Source organism: Vicia villosa, linkage group LG2 (assembly GCF_029867415.1).
Source record: "Vicia villosa cultivar HV-30 ecotype Madison, WI linkage group LG2, Vvil1.0, whole genome shotgun sequence".
Classification (NCBI taxonomy): domain Eukaryota; kingdom Viridiplantae; phylum Streptophyta; class Magnoliopsida; order Fabales; family Fabaceae; genus Vicia; species Vicia villosa.
The window spans coordinates 205,657,704-205,682,783 of NC_081181.1; the positions used below are offsets into that span (position 1 = coordinate 205,657,704).

A 25,080-nucleotide genomic window follows, 5' to 3' on the forward strand; every position below is an offset into this window, starting at 1 on the left:
GTATTGCAGGTCAGAGATAATGTTCCTATAGAAAACCTGTTGGATTCATTAAATCCCCATGTCTATCTGATCGCCCTTGAATGATGATATATGGCTCACGTTCAACAGAAAGTCGTCAACCCCCTCATTTGAATGAAGAATGCGCTTACTTGGTTGGATTTTTGGGCCCATTCTTGAGGAACAAATGGGAAAACTGGACAGGTATATCAGGCGTGCTTCGCCTGCTCTAACTCTTGGTGCGCCCAGTCATTGGTAGGATTTTTGGTCTGACTAGCATCACGCTAAAAAGCAACGGATGGAGAACAACATCCGCTTCTTGAAGCTTCAAAGGGATAACTAGCTGCATAAAGCAAAGGAAGCTTCTACATCTCTCTTCAGGGTAAAGGATTATTTTATTTTGTTGAAGCTCACAGGATATCTTCTGACCAGGTGGCATAGCTGGTGACGATCGTGGTGATGAAAGACCAATATTTTTTTTGTTAGAAGAAGTGTGTGTCGGATTCATTAAAAGCCCCATGCCAGTCTGATCTCCCTTTAATGATGGGATTTGGCTCTCGCTCGGCTGAAATTCGTCAACCCCCTCATTTGGATGAGGATTACGCTTACTTTGCTGGATTTTTGGACCTGTTTTGGAGGAATAAATGGGCAAACTGGTCGGTTATATCAGGCGTGCTTCGAGTGCTCTAACTCTTGGTGCACCCAGACATTTGTAGGCTTTTTTGTCTGACTATCATCATGCCAAAAAGTTATGGATGAAGAACAACAAACATGTCTTGAAGCTTCAATGAGACAGATACCTACATGAAGCAAAGGAAGCTTCTACATCCCCCTTTAGGGTAAATGATTATTTTCTTTCCTTGAAGTTCACTGGCTCTCTTTTTGACCAGGTGGCTTAGCTAGTGAGGACTGTGGCGATGAAAGACCAGTATTTGTTTGTTATTTGAAGATGTGTGGGGATTGCTCATAAGGAAATAGAGCTTTTGCGCTCTCAGAATGCTTCGCTAACTTAGGAGTTGGCTGACTGTATGAGTTCCACCCTTGAGGCAGTTTCACAATCATTTGAAAATGCTTCAGATCAAATGCTTCATTAAAGTAATTTATAATGAAAATGTATGTAAAAAAATACATATTTATTGAATGAAATATATTTGTTAAGTGCTTAAGGTATTTTCGTATGATCTTGATGACATGGTTTTGGATTTTTGCGAATTTATGAGGTCTTCTCTCAAAGTTAATTGAATGTCTCCGTTTTATGGCATTTGTCAGGATTCCCAGTACATAGCTCCGGGCCTTTGCAAACTTGCAAGGTCTCCCCTCAAAGTTAAGTGGATGTCGCTGCGACAATGAAAGATGAAAAATGAATTTATTACGTTTTCGGTACTTGTTTCGATGTATTCGATATGATCCTGAACGCATAGCTCTGAATATTTATGAACTTGCGAGGTATCCTCCGAATTTTATTGAACGTCACTGGGGCCATTCTCTGCCAAGTTTGGTTCCCCTTCCCCTTATCTTGTGAAAACCTGGTCATAGGTAGACGTGTGAGCAACCCACCACGACATCTGAAGTGGCTAGCTGACAGACGAGGGTGGGCCATTATTGTCTGTGGGGGATTGATTGCTTTGGTAGGATGTGCAAAGCATCTCTGACAGAACCCATGGTCCATTTTATCGAATAACTCCGATAACATGACGTCACAGGAATTTCCGTCGTTGATGAGGATTTGAGATACGTCAAATTTCCCAACTATAGCAATGATCACGAAGGAGAAAATTTCATTGGCAATGCCTATGATTTTTTTAAGTCCCAGAATCCCAACATCAGACGATCGGGGACTTTTGCTAGCGTATTACTCTCTTTGCGGTAGACAACCATTATCTCTGTGATTTTTCTCTTCATGGTACCTTTGGATGGGAGGTTTTCCTAAAGTGGTCCTTCAGTTATGGCAGCAATGTAAGGGTGATTGCCTCCTTGCTTTCTCCACTTGTCTTGGCCGTTGGGATCTTCGAGGGAGACTTGCCTTTAGGTGACTCCTCTCTATCCCACTTGTCTCCTTTCACATATTATACTAGCCATCCCCTTTCTATCAGCTCTTTGATGTCATATTTCAACTAAATACAACCATCATTATTGTGGTCATGGCTTATATGGTAGCAACAATATTTTGATTTGTCTGTTTGAGATGACTTTCTGATGGGGTATGGGGGTTGGATTCTCTCTTTCCTAAACTTAGTGTTTATACAGTTTTAATAAATATTCTCACAGGAGACCGTCAGAGAAGTGTACTTGTTATACTTTTCTAGAAATCTCCATTCAGGATCATCCCGATGTCGGTGGAATTCCTTCCCAACCGGACGATTGTAGTGAGAATCGGCGGAGACAGGGTTATCAAAACGAGTAGATAATGTCTCTTCCTAGATCATGAGTGGATCGACCATAGTTAAAATTTCTTGTACGAACTTTAACTTTCTATTTCCTAACTTTTTCTTGAAAGAATGGCCCCTCATAAGACATTTCTCGAAGATCCAACACTAAAGACCTTCCTAAGTTCCTTACACTTTGATAGAGACATATGTGAATCGGTGTACATATGACCGTAAGCTTTATATCTTCTCCTACATGATCCCGCTTAGAAAAACTTCAGTTTCAGACCGCTGCTTCTTCGTGGTGAATTGTAGAGAGAATCTTTTCGGAACTCAATCCTGTTAGAACAAGATTTGTTCTGATCAATTATCTTAGTTTTGATGATAACAATAATATGAATTTTGCTTAAGATAATATGGTACTCTAATCCAATGCAATTTCCTTTTCAGGAAATATATAAAGAGTATGCATAATTCAGCGCTCAGAAGCTTTGTCTCAAGGGTTCAGCATGCAACATCAGAACATGGTCTGGCAAGACATCAGAAGATGGTCGAAGCAGAATCAGAACATGGGTCTATGGAAGCATCAGAAGAACATGAGATCAGAAGCACTGAAGTTCTGATGGTATCACGCACAGAAGCACTTCAAGGTCAGAAGATCAGAAGATGCTTTGCACCAAGCTGTTTGACTCTGATGATATTCAAACGTTGTATTCACAAACATCAGATCAAAGGAAGTACAAGTGGCAGGCTACGCTGACTGACAAAAGGAACGTTAGAAGCTATTAAAGGCAACGTCAGTAGACACAGCGTGAACAAGGCTCGAGGTAGTTGACAAAAGCGTATAACATTAAATGCGATGCTGTACGGAACACGCAAAGCATTAAATGCACTCAACGGTCATCTTCTCCAACGCCTATAAATATGAAGTTCTGATGAGAAGCAAGGTTAACAAAAAAAAACACAATTTCTGTGAATATTAACTTGCTGAAACACTGTTCTATTCAAAGCTCAGAATCTTCATCTTCATCAAAGCTCACTACATTGCTGTTGTAATATATTAGTGAGATTAAGCTTAAACGTTAAGAGAAATATCACAGTTTGTGATTATAGCTTTTAAAAAGAAATTGTAATACTCTTAGAATTGATTACATTAAGTTGTAAGTAACTAGAGTGATCGTGTGGATCAGAATACTCTAGGAAGTCTTAGAGGTTATCTAAGCAGGTTGTAACTAGAGTGATTGTGTGGATCAGAATACTCTAGAAAGTCTTAGAGGGTATCTAAGCAGTTGTTCCTGGAGTGATCAGTGTGTGATCAGAAGACTCTGGAAGACTTAGTTGCTGACTAAGTGGAAAACCATTGTAATCCGTGCGATTAGTGGATTAAATCCTCAGTTGAGGTAAATCATCTCTGCGGGGGTGGACTGGAGTAGTTTAGTTAACAACGAACCAGGATAAAAATAACTGTGCAATTTATTTTTATCGGTCAAGTTTTTAAAGCTACACTTATTCAAACCCCCCCCCCTTTCTAAGTGTTTTTCTATCCTTCAATTGGCATCAGAGCGCCGGTTCTAAGGTGCAAGCACTTAACCGTGTTTAGAAAAGATTCAGGAAGAGAAAAACGCTTCAGTAAAAGATGGCTGATGAAACTGCAAAGTCTACATCTATATCTGGCTCTGCTGAGCAACACAACGGTAACAATGGTTATACTAGACCGCCGGTATTTGATGGTGAAAACTTTGAATACTGGAAAGATAAACTGGAAAGTTACTTTCTTGGTCTAGATGGTGATCTATGGGATCTTCTGATGGATGGTTACAAACATCCGGTAAATGCCAGTGGCGTAAAGCTGACAAGGCAAGAAATGAGTGATGATCAGAAGAAGCTTTTCAGGAATCATCATAAATGCAGAACTGTTTTGCTGAATGCTATCTCTCATGCTGAGTATGAGAAGATATCTAACAGGGAAACGGCCTATGACATATATAAGTCCTTGAAAATGACTCATGAAGGAAATGCTCAAGTCAAGGAGACTAAAGCTCTTGCTCTAATCCAGAAATATGAAGTCTTCAAGATGGAGGATGATGAAGACATTGAAAAGATGTTTTCAAGATTTCAAACTCTTACTGCTGGATTGAGAGTTCTTGACAAGGGATACACCAAGGCTGATCACGTAAAGAAGATCATCAGAAGCTTACCCAGAAGATGGGGTCCTATGGTGACTGCATTTAAGATTGCGAAGAATCTAAATGAAGTCTCTTTGGAAGAGCTGATCAGTGCCCTGAGGAGTCATGAAATTGAACTGGATGCAAACGAGCCTCAAAAGAAAGGTAAGTCTATTGCATTAAAATCCAATATCAAGAAATGCACTAACGCTTTTCAGGCTAGAGAAGAAGATCCTGAAGAATCAGAATCCGAAGAAGAAGATGAACTGTCCTTGATCTCCAGAAGGCTAAATCAACTCTGGAAGAACAAGCAAAGGAAGTTCAGAGGCGTCAGAAGTTCAAAGAAAATTGAACGTGGAGAATCTTCTGATGACAGAAGATTTGACAAGAAGAAGGTCATGTGCTATGAATGCAATGAGCCTGGACACTTCAAGAATGAATGTCCAAAACTTCAGAAGGAAAATCCCAAGAAGAAGTTTCATAAGAAGAAAGGTCTTATGGCAACCTGGGATGAGTCAGAAGATGATTCAGACTCTGAAGATGAGCAGGCTAACTGTGCGCTGATGGCGACAGAAGATGACGGATCAGAATCTACATCAGAATCAGATTCTGAAGAGGTATTTTCTGAACTTACTAGAGATGAGTTAGTTTCCAGTCTAACAGAACTTCTGGAATTCAAGTCTCAGATTAGTCTCAAATACAAAAAGCTGAAAAAGCTATTTGAATTTGAAACAAAGAAGCTTGAGTTGGAGAATTTTGAATTAAAAGAAAAACTTTTAAAATTATCCAATAATGTTGGATCTCCTTCTGATTCAGAAAAATCCACTCCTAGTCTAAACCATATTCTGAAAGAATATGATTTAAGTTTCAGGAAGTTCTTATCTAGAAGTATTGGCAGAAGTCAGCTAGCTTCTATGATATATGCTGTGTCTGGAAACAAAAGAGTCGGCATTGGTTTTGAGGGTGAAACCCCATACAAACTTGAACCTGTTGATGAAATGAAAATCACATACAAGCCATTGTATGATCAGTTCAAGTATGGCCACTCACATGATATTAGGCACACTTCACATGCTCAAAGTTTTCACATTACACACACTAAGAAGCATGTGACACAACCTAGGAAATATCATGAAACTCACATTAAGAATTATCATGCTGTTCCTCCTATTGCTTACAATGTTAAACCCAAGTTCAATCAGAACTTGAGAAAATCTAACAAGAAAGGACCCAAGAAAATGTGGGTACCTAAGGATAAGATTATTCCTATTGCAGATATCCTTGGCTGCAAAAAGGACAAAGCACAACATGTCGTGGTACCTGGACTCTGGATGCTCACGACACATGACAGGAAGAAGGTATATGTTCCAAGACCTGGTGCTTAAGTCTGGAGGAGAAGTCAAGTTTGGAGGAGATCAGAAGGGCAAGATAATTGGCTCTGGAACTATAAAGTCTGGTAACTCTCCTTCCATTTCTAATGTACTTCTTGTAGAAGGATTAACACATAACCTCTTATCTATCAGTCAATTGAGTGACAATGGTTATGATATAATCTTTAATCAAAAGTCTTGCAAGGCTGTAAATCAGAAGGATGGCTCAATCCTATTTACAGGCAAGAGGAAGAACAACATTTATAAGACAGATCTGCAAGATCTTATGAGTCAGAAGGTGACTTGTCTTATGTCTGTTTCTGAAGAGCAGTGGGTCTGGCACAGAAGATTAGGTCATGCTAGTTTGAAAAAGATTTCTCAGATTAACAAACTGGATCTTGTCAGAGGACTCCCTAATCTGAAATTCAAATCAGATGCTCTTTGTGAAGCATGTCAGAAGGGCAAGTTCTCCAAACCTGCATTCAAGTCCAAGAATGTTGTTTCTACCTCAAGGCCATTAGAACTCTTGCACATTGATCTGTTTGGCCCAGTCAAAACAGCATCTGTCAGAGGGAAGAAATATGGATTAGTCATCGTAGATGATTATAGCCGCTGGACGTGGGTAAAATTCTTGAAACACAAGGATGAGTCTCATTCAGTGTTCTTTGATTTCTGCATTCAGATTCAATCTGAAAAAGAGTGTAAAATCATAAAGGTCAGAAGTGATCATGGTGGTGAATTTGAGAACAGATTCTTTGAAGAGTTCTTCAAAGAAAATGGTATTGCCCATGATTTCTCTTGTCCTAGAACTCCACAGCAAAATGGAGTTGTAGAACGAAAGAATAGGACTCTGCAAGAAATGGCCAGAACCATGATCAATGAAACCAATATGGCTAAGCATTTCTGGGCAGAAGCAATAAACACTGCATGCTATATTCAGAATAGAATCTCTATCAGACCTATTCTAAATAAGACTCCTTATGAATTGTGGAAGAATATAAAGCCCAACATTTCATATTTCCATCCTTTTGGATGTGTATGCTTTATTCTGAACACTAAAGATCATCTTGGTAAGTTTGATTCCAAAGCACAAAAATGTTTCCTTCTTGGATATTCTGAACGCTCAAAAGGCTACAGAGTATACAATACTGAAACATTGATTGTAGAAGAATCAATCAATATCAGGTTTGATGATAAGCTTGGTTCTGAAAAACCAAAGCAGTTTGATAATTTTGCAGATTGTGATATTGATATATCAGAAGTTGTTGAGCCAAGAAGCAACGCATCAGAAGCAGAGCTTCTCAGAAGCAAAGAATCTGAAGATCAAGTATCAGCTTCTCTGGAGAATCTAAGCATTTCTGAAGAACCATCTGTCAGAAGATCATCCAGACTCATTTCTGGTCATTCAGAAGATGTCATTCTTGGAAAGAAGGATGATCCAATCAGAACAAGAGCATTCCTTAAGAACAATGCAGACTGTCAATTAGGTCTTGTATCTTTGATCGAGCCAACTTCTGTTGATCATGCTCTAGAAGATCCAGACTGGATAATTGCTATGCAAGAAGAACTGAATCAGTTTACAAGGAATGATGTTTGGGATCTTGTTCCTAGACCAGATGGATTCAATATAATCGGTACAAAATGGGTCTTCAGAAACAAGCTCAGTGAGAAAGGTGAAGTGGTAAGGAACAAAGCCAGACTGGTGGCTCAGGGTTATAGTCAGCAAGAAGGGATTGACTATACAGAAACCTTTGCACCAGTGGCCAGGTTAGAATCTATTCGTCTATTAATTTCATTTGCCACTCAACATAACATCACTCTCTATCAGATGGATGTTAAGAGTGCCTTCTTAAATGGTTATATAGATGAAGAAGTTTATGTCCATCAACCTCCTGGTTTTGAAGACTCCATGTCTCCTAATCATGTTTTTAAACTAAAGAAATCGTTGTATGGATTGAAACAAGCTCCCAGAGCTTGGTATGAACGCTTAAGTTCTTTCCTTCTGGATAATGGTTTCACTAGAGGAAAAGTGGACACTACTCTCTTTTGTAAAACCTTTAAAAGGGATATTTTAATTTGTCAAATATATGTAGATGATGTTATTTTTGGAACATCTAATGCTACACTTGGAAAGGAGTTTGCTGAGTCTATGCAGGCTGAGTTTGAAATGAGCATGATGGGAGAACTCAAGTATTTCCTTGGAATACAAATAAATCAAACATCAGAAGGAACGTATGTTCACCAAACCAAGTATGTGAAGGAACTTCTGAAGAAGTTTAATCTTCTAGACTGCAAAGAAGCCAAAACTCCTATGCATCCAACATGCATCCTAGGTAAGGATGAGGTAAGTAAGAAGGTAGATCAGAAGTTATACAGAGGTATGATTGGATCTCTTCTATATTTGACTGCTTCTAGACCTGAAATTCTGTTCAGTGTTTGTTTGTGTGCTAGATTCCAATCAGATCCTAGAGAATCTCATTTAACTGCTGTTAAGAGAATTCTAAGGTATCTGAAAGGTACTACTAATGTTGGCTTAGTTTACAGAAAATCTAAAGAATACAACTTAGTAGGATTCTGCGATGCTGACTATGCTGGAGACAGAATTGAAAGAAAGAGTACTTCAGGAAGTTGCCAATTTCTTGGAAGTCATTTGATCTCCTGGTATAGCAAGAAGCAAGCAACTATTGCTCTATCAACAACAGAAGCAGAATATGTCGCTGCTGCTGGTTGCAGTACACAGATGCTCTGGATGAAGAGTCAGCTAGAAGATTATCAGATATATGAGAGTAACATTCCTATATTCTGTGATAATACTTCTGCTATATGTTTATCTAAGAATCCTATTCTTCATTCAAAAGCTAAACATATTGAGATTAAACATCATTTCATAAGGGACTATGTTCAGAAGGGTGTTCTATCTTTAAACTTTGTGGATACAGACCATCAATGGGCTGATATCTTTACAAAACCCCTGGCTGAAGATAGGTTTAAGTTCATTCTGAAGAACATCAGTATGGATTTATGCCCAGAATGAGAAGATGAGAAGTTCTTATGTATGAGTATCTTCTGAAATGAAAGTGGATTATTTTTTAATCAGAAGTTCTGATTGAAATCTTTTAGAAATTATGATTCGGTTATTACTAACGTTTCATTGTCTAAGTTGATTCAGAACCTCTTTTAAAGCAAAACAGCTGTAACGTTTTATCTCGGGATGGTAAACCTGTTCATGGATAAGCGCGCGTGCAGTTGAAGGGACGCCGACCATAGGTAACTGTGCTAGTCACCTCATTTGTCTTTATTATCTCTCCTCATGTCACGTAACATTAAATGCTATCCATCATTTGTTTCATTTTATTTTCTTTTAAATACTCTTCAAACGCTTCTCCTTCCCTCTTATATTTTCTCTATTACACTCTGTCTCTGTTTTCTTTCTCTATGTCTTTGCATTTCATTGATTTTATTTGTCGTTTTATACATCTGAATCTTTTGAAATATTCTTTTTGATGTTATGACAAAAAGGGGGAGAAGATAAATGATAAATGATTTGATTAATCTATCAGTTGCTGGGTAAAGCTCCCACACATTTACTAACAAGAACTGCAAGTTCTATATGGTTTAAGTGTTTTGCAGGTATAAAGAAGTGAAGAGAATCTTCAAAGCACACAAGAAGCAAAACCATAAGAAGCGTTATTCTGTAAAAAGAATAAGCTCATGGAAACTGAAGCAAGCTGAGTGCTGTCAAGCTTCAGAATCAGAAGCACTGATAATAGAATTTGATCCATATTTGTCTATTTGCTCTGACAAAATTCTATTTGCTCTGATACATTATTTTAGCCTATATGGCTCTGATACATATCATGTGTTCTAATATACATTTTATGTTCTGACTCGTTCATGCTAACTTTTGTCGTTTAGTTTTTGTTCTGTAACATTTCAGGATGTAGAGATGCTCTGATGATGCTCTGGTACATTCAACAATGTTCTGATACAAATCTAGCATGAAGTGATGTTGGTAGAAATTCAAAGCTCTGAAGCTATCCGAGGGAAGCAGAAATCAGAAGCTGTGAATGTTCTAAAGATCCAGAAAACTCAAGTTCTGAAGCTGTCCTAAATGGAAGCAGAAATCAGAAGCTGTGAATGTTCTGAAGATCAAAGAAATTCAAGTTCTGAAGCTGTCCTAGATGGAAGCAGGAATCAGAAGTTGTGAATGTTCTGATGATCAAAGAAATTCAAGTTCTGAAGCTGTCCTAAATGGAAGCAGGAATCAGAAGCTATGAGTGTTCTAGGGATCTAAAGAAATTCAAGTTCTGAAGCTGTACAATGGAAGCAGAAGTCAGAAGCTATGAATTCTCTGAAGACAGAAGCTTATGTGATCGTCTCTACCGAAATAATCAGGGAAGTCTTTTATTAAAGTTCTTCGAGTATTTATTTCAGGGGGAGATTATTTATCTCAGGGGGAGATTGTTAATCTCAGGGGGAGACATATTCACATGCTTATGCTATAGCTGTGTAATTTGTCTTTTGCCGTCTGCTCTTTCTGATCGCAAATTCATATCATTTATATATGTTTTTGTCATCATCAAAAAGGGGGAGATTGTTAGAACAAGATTTGTTCTGATCAATTATCTTAGTTTTGATGATAACAATAATATGAATTTTGCTTAAGATAATATGGTACTCTAATCCAATGCAATTTCCTTTTCAGGAAATATATAAAGAGTATGCATAATTCAGCGCTCAGAAGCTTTGTCTCAAGGGTTCAGCATGCAACATCAGAACATGGTCTGGCAAGACATCAGAAGATGGTCGAAGCAGAATCAGAACATGGGTCTATGGAAGCATCAGAAGAACATGAGATCAGAAGCACTGAAGTTCTGATGGTATCACGCACAGAAGCACTTCAAGGTCAGAAGATCAGAAGATGCTTTGCACCAAGCTGTTTGACTCTGATGATATTCAAACGTTGTATTCACAAACATCAGATCAAAGGAAGTACAAGTGGCAGGCTACACTGACTGACAAAAGGAACGTTAGAAGCTATTAAAGGCAACGTCAGTAGACACAGCGTGAACAAGGCTCGAGGTAGTTGACAAAAGCGTATAACATTAAATGCGATGCTGTACGGAACACGCAAAGCATTAAATGCACTCAACGGTCATCTTCTCCAACGCCTATAAATATGAAGTTCTGATGAGAAGCAAGGTTAACAAAAAAAAACACAATTTCTGTGAATATTAACTTGCTGAAACACTGTTCTATTCAAAGCTCAGAATCTTCATCTTCATCAAAGCTCACTACATTGCTGTTGTAATATATTAGTGAGATTAAGCTTAAACGTTAAGAGAAATATCACAGTTTGTGATTATAGCTTTTAAGAAGCAATTGTAATACTCTTAGAATTGATTACATTAAGTTGTAAGTAACTAGAGTGATCGTGTGGATCAGAATACTCTAGGAAGTCTTAGAGGTTATCTAAGCAGGTTGTAACTAGAGTGATCGTGTGGATCAGAATACTCTAGAAAGTCTTAGAGGGTATCTAAGCAGTTGTTCCTGGAGTGATCAGTGTGTGATCAGAAGATTCTGGAAGACTTAGTTGCTGACTAAGTGGAAAACCATTGTAATCCGTGCGATTAGTGGATTAAATCCTCAGTTGAGGTAAATCATCTCTGCGGGGATGGACTGGAGTAGTTTAGTTAACAACGAACCAGGATAAAAATAACTGTGCAATTTATTTTTATCGGTCAAGTTTTTAAAGCTACACTTATTCAAACCCCCCCTTTCTAAGTGTTTTTCTATCCTTCAAATCCAAGAATGAATACATACGTCGGGAGATCATTGAACCTTAACTGAGCTGGTCTGACCAAGGTCAATGAAAACAACTTTCACTTAGACACATTGTTAGCATCAAAGTAACTCATTTGTTCATCCACAAGCTGCATATGTTCATCTAGATCTCCTTTCCCGTCATAATTGCTTAATTTAGGTGGTTTCTCCAATAACTTTGAAATCTTTCTCTCCATTATTATTACCAATAGTGGGTGCTTTTAGTTGCACCTTTATTGGATGAGTTTCTTCTTGAGCAGGGGGAAGGTGTGGGGTAGCTCCAGTCTCCCCTGTGGCTGGGAGGACGAGCCTGGTGCTTCCTACTTCTATGTAGGTCCTTTGATTGAGGAGCCCATTTCTTTTTGTCCTAGTTGGTTATGAGGTGGCAGCATGAGTCTTCCACGAAGAAACTTCTTGAACTATCACTACTACAAATTTCATCTATAATAGCGCATATTTAATAGCGTTTTAATCTAAAGTGCTATTAAATATGTTACCTTAAAACCTATAATAGCGCTTTTATCATAAGTGCTATTATAAGTTAGAATCCTAAAAAATTATGTGCATATAAAATAGCGATTAATTATAAGTGCTAATATAGTTTGAAAAACAAAAAACAAAAAAATTTGGTTTAGTCTTTTGATAGCTCTTTAAGCAAAAGTGCTATCTTAGACAAATAAAAAATTGCAAAAAAAATTAAAAACAAAAATAGTTCTACTCTTTATTAGCGCTTTAAGAAAAAGTGCTATCTTAGGTTCAGGAAAATAAATTAAACAAAACTTAATTTTTGCGTTCCAATCAGATTCAAACTCGAGACCTCAAGGTTGTGGGGTTTAAATTTAGCGCGTAGATATATTAGCGCTTTTGTAAAAGTGCTATCTTATAGAAAGATAATTAAAAAGAAAAAAGAACAATATTTTTCATGTTAGGAAAGATCGAACATATGACCTCGGGGCTTCAAACCACTACTCATCCGTTTGACTATTTTCCATATATCAATTACTTATGAAAATTAAAATTTATATTACAAAACTAACGCTGTTAGAGGGGAAAAAACAAATGACCAAAACCCTAATCCTTCTGTCAAAATATCCCGTGTCCATCATTCTGTATTCACAAAATTTTCCCGCTGCGAAAATTCAGTGAAATCTTGAGAAAAACTTCAAATTTCTTCTTTCAATTCCATCGAAACTGTATCTATTACATGTCAACTCCAAACCCTAAAATAATCATCAGAGAGAAGGCTCCCTCTCCACCAACCGCCGTCGTGAATAGTCTCACTAAGGCGACTCACCACTAACAAAAGCTAGCAGTCATTCATATCCCTCGACACCCATCGTATAAAGAAAAAAAGGTACAGTGTAAAGGGGTTTTCTTCGCTATAAGAATTTTAGGGTTTATCAGCTGTTGTTCCGGAGATCTCTTACTTTTTGTCCGTGTATGCTTTTCATATAATATGAATTTTTTCTGCATCAATTTTAATTTCAATTTCACTGTTTGTTTTAGGAATTTACTACTATAATATTTAGATGGTTAGATGTTCGATTAAATGCCTCTTAGAAACAAGATGTAAACTTCTCTTTCATTGATGTAGTTTAGGAAAGAGAATATGTGGTTGATAGCAGTGGAGCGAAGTCGTATATAGTAAAATATCCGTTGATCCATCAAGTAAAGTTATTGGTTCAACGTTGAATCCACATCTTGTTCAGAACAGGGCCCCTCCTACTGTAAGTTTTTCTTAAATTGTTATTGCTCTATGTTTTGTCTAATCCTTTTGAATTTAGATTGTTGTTGAATATGATTTGGAGATTGTGGCCTAAAATGTTCTACCCTATGTGTTAAATGTGTACATAAAATAGTTTTGAATTTAGATAGTAATTTGAGAAGTCTTAAATTTGTACATAAAATAGTTTCGTTGCATGAATACAGTTGCATTGCCTTGGCTGAATGCCAATATGAAGAAACAAGTATAAATCCCATTGCAGCACCAGTAGGGAATGCCTTCACTACCTTAGATGCTCATGTGCTAGAAAGTTTTCTATAGTAGCCTCCATTGACAAAATATGCATATTAGTTTCCTAGACCGACAATTTCAATTCAAATTGGAACATCATATTGAAGTAATTATTTACTGCAGCAAGAATATTAGTAAGAGTCATCTTTACTTGCAATGTAACCAATTTTCTAAATGATAGTAACGAGTCATCTTTACTTGCAATGTAACCAATTTTCTAAATGATAGTAACGAGTCATATTCAAGTGATTCTTTACTGCTGCAAAATGATTTTTTGAAGTATCATCCAATAATAGATTATAGTCACATGCCTTAATAACTCTTTGTTTTCTCAAGCTCTATAAGAAAACATGCACTTCCTGCTTTCAACTTATCTACATAATTTGATTGGGCTATTACGCTTTTGTTTTCTTGTGTTTTTCATTTTACTACTTGTTCTTGTGATTCTCGAAAATCCCAAAATTTTATTATTATGCAATCAATTCATATGGATCCAAAGTATATTATGTTCAGAGAATATAAATAGTATTGTGAATGCTTTATTTTTGTGGGAGAGAGCATTGTGAATGCTTTATTTCAGACATTGAAGCCTCACTTCAAAGGTGTGAGACTTTTACTATCGAACAACATTAAAGACATTGTTCAACAGTTCGTTAATATCATGCATATTGAGGTTTGCCTGGAGAGTTTTGAGGCCATGCAAGTCCTCAGGTTATTTAAATGAAAGTGGAACAGGAGTCTCTGTTGGATTTTCTTACTAGATCTAGATGCAACAAAACTATCATATCAGGATCTACGACATTTTACGATGGAAGAAGAGGTGGTTGATTCCTTACTACTAGAGTAGCAGTAGTAGCGACAATTTCTCGTGTAGCGGAGGATTTGGTACCTTTAGATCCAACCATAACTGATGAGAGTAATAATTGAGAATTTGGATATTTAAATAAAGGAAATTAAGGTAATGTTGAATCGAATAAAAAATGGTCGATTTTCATATTTTAGTGCAATTATTTACTAAGATTACCATAAGAAGTTATGAATTGTGAAAATTGGGGGAAGAACATGAATTAGTGGAAATCGTAGGAATCAGCAGTCGATTTTCATAGACGACGCCATTGTTTCTTTGGGGAACTAGTAATGAGAGGGTGAACGATGTGATGGTAGATCTTAGCTTCTGATGCGTTGGAGTTGGAAACTTGCAATGTTAGCACTCCAACACTCAAGTTAGTATATGAAGAAGAAGAGTGAAATGAAATTGCACTTGAAACTTGTCACATAATTTTGGCGCATTCTCTATATATAGTATAGAGAAGATAACTAACTTGCTATTAGTTAGGAGCGAATTGCGAAGAGTTGTCGAATGCTTTACGGTTGAGATCTTAGATGATCACTAGAAGGATAATCTTTACGAATTAGGAAGATTCTGGAAAGAGTGAAACCCTTATCTGATTGCTTAGTTGGGATTAATATAGTTGGTGTAAACCCATAGACGTTGATTTGATCGGCCCATAACATAATACATAACAAAATAAAAAAAACAAACATAAAAACAAAAATTATTAACAGAAAGTATAATGATTACAATTTATATTAAATACAAAAATCCAAAAATAATTTGAAAGTGGAGAACAATTATAATAAGTTGATCGAAGCAATAGAGAAAAATTACACAAAATAGAAGTAGTAATAGAAACAGAAATGAATAAATTTGAAATATTAAAATAAAACCAATGATGTTTTAGTAAATATGATACTTTTTTTAAATATTAAAATTCACATTCCTTCCCCTCCCCTTCAAATCTCCAATTCGGAGAGATGCAAAAGGTGTGTTTTTAGGTGGTTTTGATGCCCTCTCATCCCCTCCTAAAATTTAAAGCAAACATATTATGATTAAAAATTTGCATCCCCTCCTCTCCTCATCTATCTCGAATCAAACACATCATTAAAAGATAAATGTTCTTACTTACTTTTAAATGTCCAAATACATTTTTTTTTCTAATTTAATTTGATAAAATTATTCATAGATTTTCACCCTTTTGTCAATTATTCATATTATTTATTCAAACAATAAATTTTTGTAAAAATTATTTTAAATTTTCTAAACATACTACTATACTAATTGAATTTTCTAAACATATTATTATACTAATTGAATTTTAAATTTTCTAAACACATTCATGATTGTTCGAGTTAGCTTATGTTGACAAACATGAATATGGATATGTTTGTTTTAACTTTTAAAAAAGTTACTTTGTATTTATAAAAATTATTTTATAAAAATGTATTCTAAAATTAAAAAAATAAATTTATTTTTTATAAATTGAAAGACTAATTTTAATATCTTGTAACATAAATATACATCATTGAAGATTAAAACATAACCAAAATCACAATTAAAAAAAAATGTATCTTAAAAATAATTTTTATGAAAAATTATTTGAAATAGCTTGAAATTTAAGTTTTTAAAAATTTTAATATCTAAAAAAATTATAATAAAAGAATGTCCAATAAATTATTTGAACCTTTAATAAAAGGATGTCCAATAAATTTTAAAGCTTGAAATATCTTTAAATTTTTAATTCTTTATTTGAATCTTTAAAATAAATTATTTGTAAACTATTTTAAACAAAAACATATAACATTATTATGAAAATCATTTTAAAAAATAAAAAGTTGAAACAAACATGTCCAATATCATTGTTTACTGATCATTTCTTTTTTCAGTTTCTTTTTCGTCTCTGATGAGTGCCAAATTATATTCATGCAAAATTGGCACTTATTAGCTTGATTCATTGAAATTTCATGTCAAAACCTCAGCTTTAGTGTAAATAATAGCTTTATAATTTTATCATGTAAATATAGTGTAGATTGATCATTTGAAACTCACTTTGTAGGTATATCTGCATTTAAGGAGCTTTGGTCATCAAAAGCTAAAGAAATGGCTTCAACATGCAATTTTGGAGCAAGTGCAAAAGCTGCTGATGGGGCTTAACGCCCTTGAAGCATGCATGAGAAGTGGAATCTAGGCTTAGCGTCCTTGTAGCATAGATCTGAGGCTTAGCGCGATATCTAGGGCTTATCCCCATTTATGGCAGTTTAATGTGTTTTTTAGGATTTGGGGTTAAGCGCTAAATTTGGGGCTTAGCGCGATCTGCTATTTTTCAGTTTTCCATAAATAAATATTTTTAGATATTTTGAATAGACACCAACTTTGAGAGAAAAATACCCCAGGAACATTGGAGAAAGTCAAAATCAGGAGAATCGAGACTGGATACACATCAAGTGTCGGGATTTTCCTACCATGAGTACCAACATCTCTTTTTTGTTGAGATTGGGTGTAATTAACCGTAATCGTATGTTTTATTAACTTAAAATGTATCACATGGTACAATATTTTCTATTAGGCTAGGGTATTTTCTCGATACATGTTTTGCAGAGAACTTTGCCTGGCCACCCCCACATTTAAATATGACACGCTCCTTTATTTTTATATTGACCAAAATGTTTTTCTTGTTATTTACATATCCAAAAATTATATTTGGTCAACAAAATTTATTTTAGAGAAGCTGTAAAATTTCAAAACATCCGGTAGTCATAACAAAAAATTTGGTACTACAAATTTTACTTGATTTTAAAAAAGAGATGACTTTTAGCATATATTTTAAAATATCTAATATTTTCTAGAAAAATGTTGCATTTTTACCAAACTTTTTAAAAAAATTGGTGCATTTATACCGCAGTTTTTTAAAAATCCGGTATTTCTGAGGATTTTTACCGCTTTTTCTTAATCCAGTATTTTTAGGAAATCACATGGAACCATATTTTGCAGGTTAGTGATATATGCTCTCTTGAAGTTTTTGATGATGACACTAATAAAGAGACATTAGTAAGAAAACTTGTATGGTTAACAAGTGGTCAAAGATGCAAGCAAACAAGTTAAAGTTTAATGATACTTCCTATGATGATGGTACTTACTTGGAATAAAGGTCAAGACTCACCTTCAAGAAGAATTCAATAAAGTGTCAGTATGACTAAAGTATTTGATAAGTCTTAAAGCTTCAAAGTGTGAAAGCTCGCCCTAATACGTCTGAGTGATTCGAGTGTTGTAAAAACACAAGGATTTTTTTTGTAAAGTTGTATGAATAATACAACACATGCACACACTAAAACACGTTTTAAACTTATTTCTCCTAAGAAAATATTTCTAAAAAATGTTTTAAAGTCGAGCCAGTTGAATTGGGTGTTGTTAGAAAAGTTATAAACAAATACTTGTATTGGCCAATCAATTTACACTTATACTCAATCGATTTGATTAGTGAAAAAATGCACTCTAAAAGTTTAGGACAGTGTATTAATAAAATGATAATGGCTATATATCTTTTGTATCCTTTTAAAACCTTCTAAACGTTTATTTTAAGGCCAACCAATTGATTGGTGCATAATGCCATTAGTTTTGTCCCTACATTTTTTGTGTGTCAAACTCTAGCCAATAAATAAAGGCCCCTTGCCTCATATTTTCACATCACTCGTCACTCTCTCTCTCAAAATATTTCCTCACTTTCTCTCACTTATAAATTTAGTTGTAGTGCCTCGAGAAAGGTCCTTTGCAAGCAAGGCATCTTTGTATTTTTAGAAGGGTAATATTGTAAATTCACCAAGAAAATAGTTTACCTTAGTTAAAAAAACTTTCCAATTAGTAATTTTTTTTATTTGGGTTTGAAGCTAAACCCTTTAAAAGCTTTGGTTTGGGAATTTAGTTACTAAATCGTCGGTTCGGTTCAAAGGCTCAGTCTGTTTAAAAACTTTCATCAGTTCAAAATCAACTCGATCTAAGTGAGTTTATTTGGCTTCGTATGGAAAGGTATTATGACAATGTGATTGTCTAGAGTAGTCACATAATCAGGAATAACCCTATTTGTGTTTGTCCTGATTTCAAGACTTATGTAGAGTAGTAAGCGACAAAGAGAATCACATAGACGAATACCGAGACTTGTAAATTGTTCCATATAAGAGGCCAGTCGTGGAACGTTGATTAACATAGACGAATAACCAAGACCCATAAACTGCCCTATGTAAATGGCCAGCCAGGGAAAATATTCCGTATAAACTAGGAAGTTTGAGACTCGAAAACTTTCGTATGTAAGAGGTCATCCGAGGAAAATTGATTCACAAAGATGAATAACTAAGACCTGTAAACTGCCTCATGTAAGTAGCCAGCTGGGAAAGGACATTCCTAACAGAGATCTGTGAGTTGTGTCCCTTCATTCTATACGTGAAATCGGCCAGGGAAAGATATTTTGTTTATATTCCTGAGTTAGTGGACTATTGGGTTATTCGAACCCAAATTCTTTGTGTTTACATATGAAACAAAATCCCAAAAATACTTAAGCTTTTGCTCTATCGTGTGATTGTATACAAGTATGATAGATTCGAATGGCTTAAGTTAGAATATTGTATAGTAACCATTTAGAGTCGAGTGGACCTATAAGATAAGAGAATCCACTGAGATTTAGTATTCTCACTCCAATTATGTTTTTGTTTTCAAATAAGTCGTAGGAGGTGGAGAACTGTGTCAAGAAGATTGAAGATCGAAGTCTTTGATGTCTGATGGATATATTACGCAGTATCTTTCTGTTTAATTCATTTAGGACATCTGATGTATTAAATCTTATGTATTATGTACCTTGATGTAATACAATTCTAAATAGTATTAAGTGGGGTGTTACACAAATCGTTAAAGAATTTTACGACTAATTAAAGATTCAAATGGATTAGATAATGAATGCCCAAAGCTGACATCTTGGAAAAATAATAGTGTAGTAGGGTGATTTCTAATTAGTCACTTCCTAACTGTTATAAGTAAATCCTCAGCATAGAAGCAAATTAAATTTCAGACCAGCTTTTATCCAAAAGAAAATCACACTAGCTTCATTCATTATTTTTATATACACCCCAAACTGAGAAGGTAACTTAGATTACAAGCTATAGTAATATAAATTTTCTTGTAAGTTATTAATGCAATAGTAGAATAAGTCACATTTAAAATAGCTACTTAATTAATCTTATTGCTTATTTTCCTTCTCCTACTTGGTTTGCTCCATGGTTATTGGATCTATAAGCAGCTGAATAACATAATCTTTCAACAGTTCCCCATTTGTGTATTTATCCTCATAGTTTTCATATGTGAACTCAGTTACTCTTGCCACATTAAGAATACAATCAAGCACCGATCTCGGAACACTCTCTAACTTGAGGCACTCTTCATTTAAATCCATCCAAAAACCTTCAATGTCCTTGTTAATGATTTTATAGGCCTCTTCTTGTGACACTTCATATTGCTTCATGCAGCATTCAACAGCTGAAGCAACATGCACTCTTTGCTGCTCGAACTTATGTGATGATACATCGTCCGCGAGTCTGCCAATGGCTGCAACAGCATTGATGATTGTTGGATCACTGGAAAGCCAATCTAGTAACTCTTTGTTTGAGAATTCTCCAAGACCAATGAATGATATTAGTGAAAGAGGGATTGTAGAAGATATGAGTCCGTTAGCTTTGTATTCGTCGTAGGTTGGTATGAATCCTTCGTTGCCCCATTTTGTTTCAACCAAATAGGATTGTGCCAGATTATAAAACTGTAAATGAATCAAAATATTGAATGATAATCAAGTTTTGAAGGATGAAAATCAGTTTTATAGTATGTTTAAGAATTGGAAGCTTACAGCATGTTTGATATATGGCAGCACGAAATTCGGTTTTCCATTCTCTACCAATGTCATCTCTATTTCGTCCCATAGTCCTACAACTGTTTTAAATACTACTTTCATGCACTCTGGAAGGGATTGAATGAGACTAAAATCCCACCTGAAATTCAGACATAAAGAGAATTATGGCCAAAAAGTTTAGAAAGATAAGAAAATCACATTAATAGGTGAATGGCAAGTTCAAATCAACCTTTGGATTGCCTCTGTGAAGATTTCGAGTTCTTCAACCGTGCCGAATGCATCATAAGTATCATCTAAAAGAGAAATACATGAGATCAATTTTCCTCCTATCTTTCTTGAAGTGGCATATTTAGGCTCATAGGACATAGCCAATGGCCAAAAGTAAGCCTCAACCACTCTATCCCTTGCATAAGGGACATTCTTAGTGAAGTCCGATTTTTTCCACCACCTATAATAATATAAATGAAACTATTATCACATCGATTAAAACCTGATCAGCAGTTGCTTAATAAGAATTTATCGAAATGGTTGATTGTGATTCACCTTTTTGTTTGAAAAATGAGTACATTTTGAATACTTACTTTGTGATACTGGCAAGTTCTTTTTGATGCATTTTCTGTAGCATGTTGAAATCTAATTTTGCAAAGTTTAGAAGAACTTTACTATGGGAAGGATCTTGTTCGTAGGAAGATATGTAACACCTTGTCTCCAACCTAGGAATTCCCTTATGCAGAGGTCTCCTTAAACATTGAGTTACTTGTGCATGAAGAAAACTACTCAATTGATTGGTAGTAGTTTTGGAAACCAGATGAGGTTGTGTGAAATCAAGTGCTTCATCTAATATATCTTCTCCGCGAATCTTTAATTGCGCGGCTTCATACAAGCTCCACATTCCTTCAACATGTATATCAACCTTTTCATTGAAGCTCCCTTTATTGTTTTTGAAATTTTTAAATATATCTGTCAAAACTCACCCACATGTTATGAGATTTTTCAATGATTATTAAGAAAATATATTTATAATATGAATAATGGTAAATGAAGTTCTACATGCCTGATGAAATGTGATGTCCTTTTTGCCGAAGCAAGCGAAATGCTAACCCTAGAAAGTGAAGGTCATGTTCTTCTTTTGTGCTTATTTCATTATTGATAGTTAAATTAAAGTGGATTTGTTCTAATGCTTCATCAATTTCACGTTCGAAATGATAAGATATTCCCAAACGTTGCAATGAGTCAATGATGATTAGTTTTTGTGAGATATTATTATTGGTTGAAGATTGAAAAAGCTTCTTCACTTCCTCTTTTTGCATTTGTACTTGAATATTCATATTGTCATTGATTTCCTGCAATTATTCATATAAGTAATAACATGTTTATTGTGCATTAATCATAATTACGAAACATATTGCAGATATAATATAATATAAATATAATACCAGTGATTCAGAATCATATTGAAGAAAAACATCTCCCCAAATACTAGGAAGAAAATTCACAGTAGGTCGTGTGATTTTAGGTTCTGCATGAGTAGGAGCTGCAAAAGACATGGTTTGAGATTCTATGAATGAAAAAGATGCGATATGTAGGTGAAAATTTGTAGAGAAAATATGTAGAGAGGTTTGTTATATATAGGAGAAGTGCAATAACACGTGGGAAGAATTTGAAACGTGGAAGTGAAGGAGTTTGCATTTGATTTGGAAATCAAAGTTGAGCATGGCATGAGCTGAAAAGTGGTGGTTGTTGAGGCATGCAGTCTGTGTGTGCATGATGTAGAATTTTCAACGGCAGTCTAAGGTAAGAGGCAATGGATTAAAAGAGAATATATGGTAACTGTGATATATCATTTTGTCAAATTAAGGCACTAGAATGACATTTTAAGAGAACTTTTGAATAAAAGCATTGTTAAAAAAATACTTGGTAAAAATGACTGTTTTTTTTTCATGATAAACGCCATTAATATTGACTTGAATTAAATTTATTATAATATTTTTTATTTCCAACCTTTTATATAAAAAAATAGAGTGTAATCGGTTCGGTTCGGATTGGTTTTTGATTAAAAATACACAAATCGATGATATGTCCATTGCTTTGGTTTCGTTCGAATTTTAACATTTTTTAAAAATGAAACCGAACCATATTAACCGGTTTTGTTCGATTTGATTTGGTTTGGTTGATTGGCTTATAATGTTTTTCTAAATTATATATTCATTGATGTATTCTCCACTATCGTATTTTTTGATATATTTTATGCTATTATTTTTAAAGTAATGCATTTCATGTAATTTATTTCATACTTTATTTTTTCAAACAAATTACAAGTTGCTCTCAATCAATACGAAACACTGTCATACCACAATTTTTTACCCTAAGATCTCACTTTATTTTGTAAGAGTTTGATCACCATCATCTTATCCATCATTCATCCAAAAGATCCTCATGCATCATTTCATATTACTAACCATTCAAAAATACAAAAATATGATATGTTTTGTTTGCCTTTGTCCCAAGGTAGGTGGGATCAAGGAGCTTAAGTGATCAGGATTTTTGTGGCTCTCAAAGGGACTCAAGTTTCTCATATGATCAAGTGATTTCCCTCATCAATATTCAAGGCCAAGTGTGCCTCAATTCGAGATCATCAACTTTCAAATTCATCTTGTGCACAAATTAGGGTTTTTGTCCTAATTCATTGGAAGGGTTGACTTTTGGTCAAATCATGGCCTTATGGCTCAAAACATGATCTAAATATCTCAAATACTTCATTATAGTCCACTCATATCATTCATTTGGCTAGAAGAGCTTGACTTAATTAGTATTGGAAGGATTACAATTCAATTGGCAAAACTCAACTGTTCAAGATTAAACTTTGACTTTTGGGAATTTTGGTCAACTATGGACTTTTGAGGTTAAGAATCATGAAAATATGTTTGATAGAACAATTTGATCAAGAAAAATCAAGAAATATGAGGCTACTTACAAAAGGGACAAAAGTGAAAAAGTTGGATAATTCAGTAAGTCCACAAAATTGTATTTTCAAATACTCAACTTCGGAAGCTTGTAACTTCTTTACCAAGTCACCATTTTTTGTGCTCCAAATATCAGATTGAAGATCTAATTTCATACAATAACTTTGTCCTTGAGGAAGAATTCCCAGAAGATGCAAGAATCTTGAGTTATGAAGTCATGAAGTTGATGTCTCAATTGCCAACACTTAAAAGATTTTTCAAGACATATTTGATCCTTAAAAGTGCATAACTTTGTGGCCATTTTCCACAATGATCCCTTGTGAATTCAAGAAAACACCCAACATCAAAATTGTAGAGGATGTTCGGGGCTTTTCAAAAAGTACAAGAACTCATTCATAGCATGTGTGAGCTAGGAGTTTCGAATTTAAGAAGAAGGCACCATGGAAGTTGTTCTTAAGGTCATTTTCATGTTATAACCAAGTTGTAAATCCAACCAAAGCTGCATTATCTTTGTTTGCATGTCCTATAACTTGCAAATCCTTCCTTAATCAAAAGTTTACAAAAGGATTTGGTGCATTGCCCAAGTGTTTTGATCATTAACCAAAGAATCACTCCATGTTTGCACTAAAGCCTTGACTTCCATTCTTTTAAAGTGACTTTAATTACAACCACTTTGATCTTGAGACCATAACTTGTTACTTCTGATCACAAAACATTTTAGAACCAACAAGCAATCATCTACAATCTGCAAATAACCCTACAAAGCATGCTTGATCACCTTGGAACCATGATTTTCAAGATAACTTCACCATTAAGCCAACTAAGTCAACTTGAGCTTGGTAACTTCAAATGAACCAATTCCTTCATTCCCAAATCAGATTTTGTGCCTGTAAATAGAGGTCCTTGTCTTTGAAATAAAACACACGGAAAATCTCCAAATCACTACCTCTTTTAAAAACTCCATTTTTTCACTTTGCACAAACTTGCACATTTTGAGTTCCCTTGAAGTTCTTTGCAAATTAACTATTCAAACACTTCATATACATCATGTAGAAGCTATATAAACCTTAAGTTTGCAACCTTTAACACCATTACCATCATCCTCTATTTTCAACTTTCATCACTAGCAACTTGAAGTAAACAGAATGTTTGAAGCACTCCCGAAGCCAATTAATCTTTCCATTAACTTCACTAAGGTCCCAGGAAAGATTTAGGATCATTACATCACTTCTCGAAGTGCTAGAAAAGGCATTAATTATACTTTCTCCAATTGATAAGCTTTTTGCATTTTCGAACTATATCATTTACGCATCATTTTGATTTATTCATGTGCCATTCATACTTGTTTTGATGTTAGGAATAAAAGCCCTAAGGTTTGGGGCATTGATTATTCATGAATTCAATGTAATTTCATTTTAAAGTTTTAGGATTTTTATGGTTTTTTCTTGATTGTGCATTATACAGTTTGAATTAATAAAAACAAATGTCATATTTGGATTCCCCATGAAATTTACTATGGAAAATTGTATCTACACGCTATATTTGCTTCAAAAATTCAAAAGCTCTATTGGCCGTGGAAGTGAAATTCGTGAGGTTGAAGACGACACTGTTCACGCGGGCGATTTTGAATTTAAAATGGGGAAAGATTTATATTTTA

At 34.9% G+C, this 25,080-nt stretch overlaps 1 protein-coding gene and 1 long non-coding RNA gene across 2 annotated transcripts; one reads left to right on the forward strand and one right to left on the reverse strand.

Moving 5' to 3' along the window:
• Positions 1–12,775: 12,775 nt before the first annotated feature.
• LOC131648034 (uncharacterized) lies at positions 12,776–17,159 on the forward strand. The gene is made up of 3 exons (XR_009298028.1): positions 12,776–13,075; positions 13,316–13,448; positions 16,630–17,159. It is a non-coding gene; the product is annotated as an uncharacterized LOC131648034 (long non-coding RNA).
• Positions 17,160–19,818: 2,659 nt separating this feature from the next.
• LOC131651150 (probable terpene synthase 2) lies at positions 19,819–22,007 on the reverse strand. Its single transcript, XM_058920820.1, has 6 exons — positions 21,897–22,007; positions 21,515–21,803; positions 21,042–21,420; positions 20,690–20,908; positions 20,458–20,599; positions 19,819–20,370 (listed from the first exon to the last, which is right to left on the reverse strand). Exons 1-6 carry the CDS (start codon positions 22,005–22,007, stop codon positions 19,819–19,821), a joined length of 1,692 nt encoding a protein of 563 aa, XP_058776803.1.
• Between the last annotated feature and the right edge of the window lie 3,073 nt (positions 22,008–25,080).